The sequence below is a fragment of the Scleropages formosus genome, chromosome 15 (genome assembly GCF_900964775.1).
Source record: "Scleropages formosus chromosome 15, fSclFor1.1, whole genome shotgun sequence".
Taxonomy (NCBI): Eukaryota; Metazoa; Chordata; class Actinopteri; order Osteoglossiformes; family Osteoglossidae; genus Scleropages; species Scleropages formosus.
Window position 1 is genome coordinate 1,604,831 of NC_041820.1, and position 10,428 is coordinate 1,615,258.

Consider the following 10,428-nt stretch of genomic DNA (forward strand, 5'->3'; position numbering starts at 1 on the left):
GAGGGAGGGGCGAGGAAAGAACAGATTGAAGGTGAACAGCGGACGGTTATACGACAGGCCCACGTGGCCCTTCGGTCGCTTTCCTAACAGCCCCAGTGTGTCCGGTGGAGACATCCGGTGACAAACGCCGTCCTTCGGAGTCGCCGACTAGCGTTCGCCTACTGTATTCGTGCTGCACCGGCTGCCCTCGGACCCCGGGGGGCAACGTCCGCGGGGGGTGGTGGACGCATCTGTCGGAGGAACGGGGTTCGGATACCACGACGTCGGCGGACGTGAAGCCGCACCGAAAAGACGCGGCCCTTCTGTTGCACGGAAGCGCCAAACTGCTCTTGTGGCGTAGTAAAACACGTATGGCTGGGTAAATGAGGGTAAAACTGTTACCCACGATCCAACCGCATAATACTAGTAATAAATTCACCAAAGCCCGGTTGCGGAAGGCAAGGAGGTTCCGCACAAAAGACGTAGGACCCAGCAGGTGGGCGGGGCCTCCCCCTGGGCTCATATTCAGCGTCGCGCCTCTGCAATTACCAGGAAAGGTCACCTCATTAACATGGTAACGAGCAGAGGGAGCGAGCAGAGCACAGGGAGGGTCCAAAGATCCCAGAATGGCAGAAGTTAATAGACGGATCAGCAAGGACGAACGGTCCCGCGTTTCTCGACGCGACGCGGAGCCCTCGGCGTGCGGGTCCTCGGGGTCACGTTCGCGGCAGGAATTTTATTCTTTCAGCTTAATAGCGAAACGGTGGCCTGTTAAAAACCCGCACGGAAGGAGGAGGAGTCGAACTGCGTGCGAGACGCCCGGTGACCCCAGCCTGGCGACGCCACGGAGAAGGTGTGACGTTCTTGCACTTGGATGAGTCGGGTGAGCAGCGGACGAACCCCTGCGGTCCGAGAGCCGCCGACTTCAGCTCAGCTGTCCGGAAAGCAGCATTTTGCAACGTGGCCATTAACGCGCGCATTTCCTCTCCGGGTGGCCGTGGGTTCCATTCCCGAGCTTCTGCGGTCGCATCTTAGACGATCGGTTGCAGAGACTCTTTCCGAAATTCGTAAAGGAAAAGAACTCGGATGCAGCCGGAAGGTTTCGTTATTGAATATTATATAACACCTAATAGAGGCTGAACAGAGGGACGTGAATCTCACAACGGGCCGGGCGCTGATGTTAATGAATCACACTTTCAGCAGCCGTGGAATCCAGACCTGGGACGGTCTCCATGGAGACGGGCAACGCGGCTTCCTTCCGGAAGGCAGCTGCAGCTCCACATTTCAGATTCAGCACCACGTTTCCTGTCTGAAAATTAATGTTAATTCAGGAGATGCAGGAGGGAACCACAGCTCTGAGGAGGAGCGGGTAGCTCCATTTCCCACAAGGCTCTGGGGCGTCACCTTCTCCCACAAGGCGCTGGACATGCTTGTGTGCATTCCGCGGTAATGTATTTTTCCTATTTCACCACGGTCACGCCAAGCTCTTCATGGTCTCGGGTTCTGCTGAAAGATGCTGCGGTGAGTAAAAATAAGAGCCGGCGAAGCACGGATCTCTACCTTCCAAGGTGTTCGTGGGAAATCCTGCGCCCTTGACCTCATCCGCCCTGTCTGTCCACTCCTCGTTATTCCACGTGGACAGGAGGCCTGATCATTCCCGGAGTTGCCAGAAAAATCCTGTTCGGTGTGATTATGGCGCCCTCTGCTGGCAGTAATGACGTCATCAGCGAGTGGCTCAACGTCAGCGGCAAAACGAGCCAAGAGAATGAAGGTTGTGCTCAGGACTGAGACTGGAAATCTCCGCTATCTGAATATTCTTGGAGCAGTGGTTACTTTATTCCCTCCTGAATAAACGGGTTTCTCAAGCGTAAAACAGCTGGGCCCCTCCTGACCGTTGCCCCCGATCACATGCGACCCATCATGTAACTCGACCGTGTTTTTACATGGGAGCCGATCAGAAAGGCAAGGGAAGGTAGCATTTATACTAATAATAGAGGTAATAAAAATAATTCATGCATCCGCCTTTCGTCCGAGGAAGGTAAAGGAGCACGGTAAGTGTCTTCATCAGCTGCCGTTAGAGCAGGAGGGGGGATTCGAACCCGAGTGCAAAGCAACCCTTCCAACGGCTGCGCTGTACTTTCGTTGCGATCACTCGTGATGTGAGCGAGTGCTGGGTGCGGACCGTGGCGACAAAGTCCGGTGTGGAAAAAGTGCAACAAAACTCTTGTGCAGAGAAAATATGAAGAACAAATGAATGGCGTCGATGTTATCGTTGAAAAGCAGTGCGATGACTAATGCCGAGTTACAAAAAAAACCCCAAAAGCGATAGGACAGCAAGCGAAAACAGCCGCTTATTTATCTTACCCTCGTGTGCTCGGCCGAGCCCGAGTTCCCGGTGAGTAACGCAGCCACAGGAAATCTTTGTCACGCCACAGCTCGTCTAGCATCGCAACCACTCGCCGAGCCCGCCAGCGCCGAGTCAATAAAATTTTGTGCGTTCAGAGGTTGCCATGGCAACGGGGCTCTAGGCCCTCGTCTCTGAGGCAACTTCGTGACCTTCGCGGCCTGAGAAGAAACATTGCTGGGGTGTAAAAACACGAGGGGTTTGAGTGTCGACTCAGCTTGACACATATTTTCAGTGTCCTTTAAAGGCCACCGGTGGCACAGGTAGGTGGCTCACCTGGGCAAACGCTGCCACTCCCAAGCCGTCTCGATCAGGTACGCTTTTGCGGTCTCAGACTGACCTGGAAGAGACAGGAGAACATGCTGAGCAGAGCGGAGCTGCTGAGGGCTCCTACCGCAACGTGAGAGAAGAGGGAGCAGGTCTTACCTGTCCAGGTGAACCGCACCTGGCGTACACCAGGAACAAGGCGCTCGCGGTGAAACACGGTGAAATCTGCCGAGCTCCGGTGAACAGGGGCCGGAAAGCAGGACGGTAGAGGGAGCAGAGCGACAAGAAGCAGGAGGCTCACGGTGCGCACGTGCGCGTAGGAGGAGGTGCGTGTCTGCGGCCGCCAGTCCTGGGGACAGATTTGAAAAGGGAATAATAATTTTCACGAGTAAATTGAGAGGAAGCGGTGAAAACACAGAAGGGAAGTAAAAACTGCGATGCTGTCAAAACAGTGCGACTAAGGCGATGGTAGCGATGGTGGTGATGGTGGGATGATGATGCCCCGTCGGTTACTGTGGGTTAACGCGGGTCAGCATGTTTGTGAAAGGTTTGCCCCGCAGGTCTCCGTTCGGTCATCGCTTTACGTGCAAAGTAAATTCTCAGCTCCCTGTATCGTTTAACTCATTCGCAGCTCACGCACCCGCCGTCACTGACGCTTGTCCGAGTCAGGGTCGCCGTGGGCCGGAGCCTGTCCCCGAAGCGTAGGCCACAAGTTCGTAAGGTCCCACCCTGGACCGGGCACCCGTCCCTCACGGGGCAGTCTCACACACGCCCCGGTAAATTCTAAATTCTTCAGCAGGAAGACGTGTCGGTGCCGGACCGTCCTTCCAGCTTCGATGCCGAAACCGAAGCTACTCTGAGGCCGAGAGCGACGGTCCACGTGGAAGAGTCTCAAAGTAGCTTCGGCTTCGGCATCATCACTCGGCGCAACGCGCGCGAACAGCTCGACGCGACGTCTTCCGATCCACTCCGAGCGCTTCCTATCCGTGCGCTGCCTGTCCCCTAGATGACTTAAGATACACTTTTCGAGCACAAACGCACACGCAGAGCGAGTTTCGGTCTTGTTTGCCGAGGATTCGGCTCTTTGTCAAACTTCCTTAGCGTGAACAATGACGCCAAACGGCTGTCGTTCCCTTTCTTCCGTTGTCTTTGAGAGCTACGGATGTGGTGCCCGCGCGGGCGGGACAGAGGTGCGCGGCCGCCGATGCTTTTCATTTCATAGAAGCCGAGCCAAATAAACCGGGGCTGAGGCCGAACCAGAGGAGAACCGGAGCACGACCGATGCGTCCGCAAGCAAGGCGCCACCCATCAGCTCCATCTCTGCAGACCGGCTGCCTGACATGCTGATGCTGGACTGTCCTTTCAGCCTTGAGCAGCTGGTCCTCGCTGACCTGCACTGGCGATGGGGCAGAAACTGTCCATCAAGATCATCTCTACCCCACTTCCCCGTGGCACAGCTGCAGCGCCTGCCAGCTCGCACATCCCTCAGTCTGTTATCCAGTTGTATGTGTGTTCTGCATGGACGCAATTTGCTCGTTTCATTCAAATTCATTTGCTTCCACGTTTTCCACACATCCGAGGCTCCTCGGAATGACAACGTGGGCCTCGGTAGACGTAAGATTCACATCTAATTTCTAATCATCTTTCATCAATATGCGTTGCCATCTGGAATCATCTCCATCGTGTAAGAGCCCGAGAATAAAATGCTGTTAGAGGTGAAGTTGTGGAGCCGAGCAGAAACAGCGAAGTTGAGCGCGCGTGAAAGCCGGCAGGGGATGGAGATCATCGGCGCGGTGACCCGAGCGCAAACGCGTTCATTTCGGCAACTTTCGCGCAGCAAGAGCGTGCGATGCGAACAGGGGCGTAGCCAGAACTTCTTTTCAGGGGTGGCCAAGTAAGACGCAGTGATTTCATTGGGGTGCCCAAAAAAAACAAAATCACAACTGACTGTGACACGCTGCACCAAAAGCAAATTGTATAAATTCCGCAGAATTTATTTATTGCAAATGTATACAAGAAATTACAGTGACACTATTTAGAAATGTCATTTAATACGATCCTTATTCTACATTATTTGTATATGTAGATGCTAATGATGCAAAGTGGGTATTGGAGATTATTTTTTATGTTTGCACATACAACGTACGTAACCTACATAGCTGGTGGGCAACGACTGACTGACTGCATGAGTGTATCTGCTCATCTCTGATTCTGGTCTGATGGCTGTAGAGCTTCTCCACAAGCTCCCTCTCCGACTGTATCTCTGCTTCCACCTTGTCTCTCTTAGCAGCATTCATTTCCCTGCTTCTTTGTCTTCTTCAGTTTTACTGCTACTAGTCCTCAGTTTGTTAAAAATTGAAAAAAAGGAAAGCATCTTCATCTTCCTGATCTTCCGCTTCCCCTGCTTTCCTTTTGCACTACAGTTTAGACAAACACACCTATCAAGAAACACTTTTACTATAATTAAATTGAAGAGCTACTTAGAAAAAACAGCGACAGACTCAATGTAAGCGTATGATGTGGTAACGTTCATGTGGTAAGATTATTTTTAAAAATTAGCTAACCTTAAGCTAACATTTGTTTGTCACGATGAAACACCGCAGTAGCTCAACTTTAACGAACTTTCACAAAATGGTCGTGAAATGTAGGTAAATAACACCGATTTTACTCTCCTGATCACCGTATCCTTGCGTTGCTCACTTGCGCTGGCCTTGGCTGCAGTAACGCTTCCGGAATTAAATTTCCCGCTCTATTCCTCTCTCCTACACGCAGGTTTGGGCCGTGCGGCGGTTCGCAGCGCTCCAGCCTAATAGTGCCGCACACAAGCGCATCGTATAAGTTCGAGCGGCGAAGAAAGTCACCTGTCAGCGTGGTCGGAGTGCTTTGCACAACAGGGGTGGCCGGAGGGGTGGCCGAGCTTTGGTCGGGGATGGCGCCGGCCACCCGCGGTCACCGCGTGGCTACGCCCCCGGATGCCGACCTGCCGCGATGGACGAGACGTAGCAGCCGCTGGCCCCTGGACCCCAGAGGTTCTTTCCTCCCTTGAGTCTCAGTTGGCAGTTTTTCGTTCCTTTCCTCCGTGTCCAGTAGACACACCTACAGCTTTAAAAACTGCATGGATAATGTAGTCATTTCGTATACGGTCAACAGTCTTATTCGTTTCTTTGTCTTACACCTTTGTTCAGCGCTCTGTGTCAGAGTGTGAGAAGAGCTCCATAGAAATACACACACACACACACACACACACACACACACACACACACACACACAGTTTCTGAACCGCTTGTCCCATACAGGGTCGCGGGGAACCAGAGCCTAACCCAGCAACACAGGGCGTAAGGCCGGAGGGGGAGGGGACACACCCAGGACGGGACGCCAGTCCGTCGCAAGGCACCCCAAACGGGATTCGAACCCCAGACCAACCGGAGAGCAGGACCCGGTCCAACCCACTGCGCCACCGTGCCCCCCGCTCCATAGAAATACGTTGGATTGAATTGAACTGAATTGAATTGAACCATCACACACCTTGGGGTTGGAGCGATACAAGATGAGCAGAGAGACTTTGATGAAGGAAAAGGAAGCGCAGTGTGACAGAACACGCCGCGGGGGGGTAGAGCGGCCGTGCGGTCTCATCGGAAATATCTGCAGCCACAGCGACAAGTCCTTTATGAGAAAAAATATCTAACCATCAGTGGGTGGAGCAGCGGTCAGAGCAGATGCCTTGCAGTCGCAGCGTCCATCCGTCCAGTTCGAACTCCTGCTGTACAGCCCTTGATCAAGGCAGTGATGCCAAACCGGGGGCAGCTGGTAGAGCAGGAGCTAGATCTGCTGCCTTTAGACCCAGAGGTTGCAGGTTTAAATCCCACCTCCAGCTGCAGGACTCTTGAATGAGGTTGTTTTCGTAATCCTGCTCCAGTAAAAATCACCCAGCTGCATAAATGATTGACTCACTTTAGGAAACTCAGAATGCAAACATAACATCATCTGCTGCTTTCAAAGCTGCCTTGGAGAAAGCCGTCAGACAAATGAACAAATACAAGATTAACAGTCAGAGTGTCAAGCTCAGGTTCTCCCCCCAAAGGGGGTGATGCCTCCTTTCCAGTCCCACAGTAATGGGACCTCACACATTTCCTGTCATTTCTCACATGGTCTGCATCTTGACTCTCACACATTCTTCGCATTTATACACACCCACACTTTCTAAAACCGCTTGTCCCGAGCAGGGTCGCAGCGAACCAGAGCTGAACCCGGCAACACAGGGCGTAGGACTGAGGGGAGGGGACACACCCAGGACAGGACGCCAGTCCATTGCAAGGCACCCCAAGCGGGACTCGAACCCCAAGACCCACCAGAGAGCAGGACACGGCCAAACCTTCTGCACCACCACACCCTTCCATTTTTGTACATTTCATGATAAAATGTGGTGAAGGTTGTGCCTCGCATGAGAAGAAAATCTAACTGAAAGAGAAAAATGAAATTGAATCTAATGAGGTTCATCATATAAAACGTACACTTTGCAAATAACTGAAAAAGTGTTTTTAATATGTTGAGATACAGTGATGATACTATGATACAATTGATAGTATTAGAAAGATACAATAATGGTACAATAAGATAGAATAATAATACAACGTTACAATTCTGAAAGTGTCTATTGACCCCCAGTGCAAGAGAACATGGCTTTGATCTCTTTAAAGTGAGAAGATAATTGTGACTCAAAAAAATAGAGAAATTCTGCAGTACCCTGCTAATGAAATACACACACAGAGTCCGAAGCCACTTGTGCCAAGCAGGGGGGGGTCACAGCAAGCCAGAGCCTAACCTGGCAACACAGGGCACAAGGCCAGAGGGGGAGGAGACACACCCAGGATGCCAGTCTGATACAAAGCAACCCAAGCGGGACTCGAACCCCAGACCCCGCGGAAAGCAGGAGCCGGTCAAACCTGCTGCACCACCACACCTCCGACACTAATGAAATGTTCTAGATTTTAAAAGACCTGTATTACCTTTCCCATCGATCCATCCAGCATCACTAAGTGCTTGTCCTGAACAGGGTCATGGTGAAGAGGAGCCTATCCTGAAAGCGCTGAGCCCGAGGCTGAGGGTGGTACACCCTGCATGGGATAGCAGTTCGTTGCAGGGTAGCCACACACACAAGGGGTAATTTAGAGTCAACCTACATCAACTGTGGGAAGAAACGAACGAGCGCACAAGGAGAACGTGCAAACTCCACACGGACGGAGTAGAGATGGAACCCACGTTCTGTTGCACCACCCAGGCACCACGAGGCAGCAGCCCTATTCTCTGTGGCACCGTGCTATCCCTTCCCTTCCCTTCCCTTCCCTTCCCTTCCCTTGCCTTGCCTTTCAACAGAAACACTGCTGTGTGGAAAAAAAACCGAAACTGGTGGCATGTGATGTGTGTATAAAGGCCAGTGACGCATGAAGACTGGGCTGGTGGGTGAAACAGCAGCGCATACAGCAGCACTCAGCCTGTCTTGACTCTTCTTGTGTGTCAACTTTCACAGCGATGTCAGGAAAGTGAGCCGGGACAGGAGTTTCTCTCACCGCTTCGCAGTTTCCATATTCATACATTTTCCGCTGCTGCTTTTTTTCCCGAATCGAGGCAACTCCTGCCGAACAGACGCACACGTGCTCCTCGAACCCGCAACCCGCCGGTTCGGTCGCACGAAGCGTTAGACTCGGCCGTGTATTACTTTACTTTTTGCAACATTCTGAGCGGCGTGGTTGCGCTCGCAGGCAGTGTTCGCTGCAGCACGGTGGTGCGGTCTGAAACGCTACCGCACAGAAAAGCCACAGGGTCCTCAGACCCCTATAAAAGAGCTGCTTTGGAAGCAGAAGCACTTTGCTTGGTTTGAGAGAGACGTGACGATGACCTCCGTTCGCATCTGCATCCTCCTTGGTTTTCTGGCCACATCAGGTAAACATGTCTGTGGTTATTATAGATATTGGAGCGAACAGTAGAGTTTGCTGAGCTGCACTTAACATTTCCGTAAATCCGGTGATGTCTGAAACCTTTCGTAACTTAGACTTGCCGTGTAATTTCACGTCGCTCGCATTAGACAAAAATGCCTTTCACGTGTTCTCCGTAAGAGGTTTCACACACGCGACTCGCGCTGTGTCCGCAGCCATGGCGTTTCACCTCGAGTTCCGTGAGCTGGACCTCCAGGAGTCCGGCGGCAATGAGGTGAGGCTCCCGCACGCCGCATCGTGATGCTCCGTTCGGACTCGGAAAAGACACGAAGTGCCGGTGATCCTGTTTGCATAAACTGTCACTGCGACCTGATGAAGTTCGACATTGCGAAACCGGGATTGTGTTGTGTCGGTCATCACCGACTCATCGGAGACACGGACAGTTTTTCCACAGATGAACTGAGAAGCAACATTTGAGGGAGCTGAACTAGGGCGTTAACTAGTTGGGGAAGTGATACGAATGCAAACCCCACCGAGTGACAGGTGTGTCCATCCTTCCTCCACGCAGACGGGTAAAGATCTGTGGCGCTTTGAAGAAAAAGTTGACGGACAACTTCCCGGCGTCTGCTGGGCCTGCAAGTGGATCGTGAACAAGGTGAAGAAATCTCTCCCCAGGGACAACTCAGAGAAACAGGTACACGACCTCCTTTTTACACCGTGTTTTAAGCATATGGATGCATTATGGATATTTGCCTGGAGCCTGATGTTTTATTTTTCCCACCAGAATGAAGTCAGAGACAAACTCCACAGGGTGTGCGACAAAATCGGATTTCTGAAGTCCTTGTGTAAGAAATTTGTGACAAAGACCATTGACATTCTGGTGGAAGAGCTGTCCACCACCGACGACGCAAAGACCATCTGCGTCAAAGTCCGAGCCTGCAGCAGCAAGTAAGAGCCTTTTCTTCACAATGAGACACACCACACAAGTATGGTGATGGTGATGATGATGATGATGATGATGATGATGATGATTATAGCTTAAAAATCATTGCTCAGCTCACACTTGCCAAAAACAGCACATTGTGTTTGACATTTTTGTACGGGGCCAGTACATATTTTAGTGGAGTAATTCAGGGCAACTACCTTATTCAAAAAGGTATTAGAGCAGTAAAGGGCGATAAAAACAATAACCAAGTGGTGATGAAATATGATACGTAATGTACACAAGTCCGGGAGAAACCTGCGAATTAGGATACAAATGAGGGAATTTTCGCTGAAATATCATACCTTGATAGTTACGAAAACCACATGGTCAATAACTTTGAATATGATTATGTTCCTGTTTGGCACTCGGTACCAATAAGACACTCTTCTTGCCAAAAAACACTGTAGACTATTTAACAGCGAAAAAAATGTGACTGTCATTAATTAATTAACGAGTAACTAATTAATAATTTAACTTTATCATCATAAAAAGCAGAGTGAAAGAAACAGAAAACTGAAGGTATTAACCAGCATCCCGCTTTGTTCTGTTTAAAAGGCCCACTGTGGAGGACATTGCGCTTGATGCTATGGTGTCCATGTGGCTCAAGAAGATTTTGTAGAGCACAGTCCCTTGCTCTTCAACAGCACCAGCCCGTGTGTTTCACAAAAGCATTTCAATTCCCGCTCGATTTTCACGTAAAATACCAGATGAAAGCGATAATAGTTGAACAAATACTTGATAACGTCATTTTTGAGTCAGACGGCACTGGTATGGCTGAGGAGTCGTGGCAGGGCTGCTCGCGTATTAAAGATGCTCTATTGAAAATGTAGTTCAAAGAAAAGACCAACAATAAAACTACT

At 50.9% G+C, this 10,428-nt stretch overlaps 1 protein-coding gene across 1 annotated transcript; it reads left to right on the top strand.

Moving 5' to 3' along the window:
• The first annotated feature begins 8,534 nt into the window (after positions 1 to 8,534).
• gnly (granulysin) lies at positions 8,535 to 10,428 on the top strand. The gene is made up of 5 exons (XM_018731322.1): positions 8,535 to 8,590; positions 8,799 to 8,857; positions 9,152 to 9,277; positions 9,368 to 9,531; positions 10,124 to 10,428. The coding sequence occupies exons 1-5, from the start codon at positions 8,542 to 8,544 to the stop codon at positions 10,185 to 10,187; spliced, it is 462 nt and encodes a 153-aa protein (XP_018586838.1). The 5' UTR covers positions 8,535 to 8,541; the 3' UTR covers positions 10,188 to 10,428.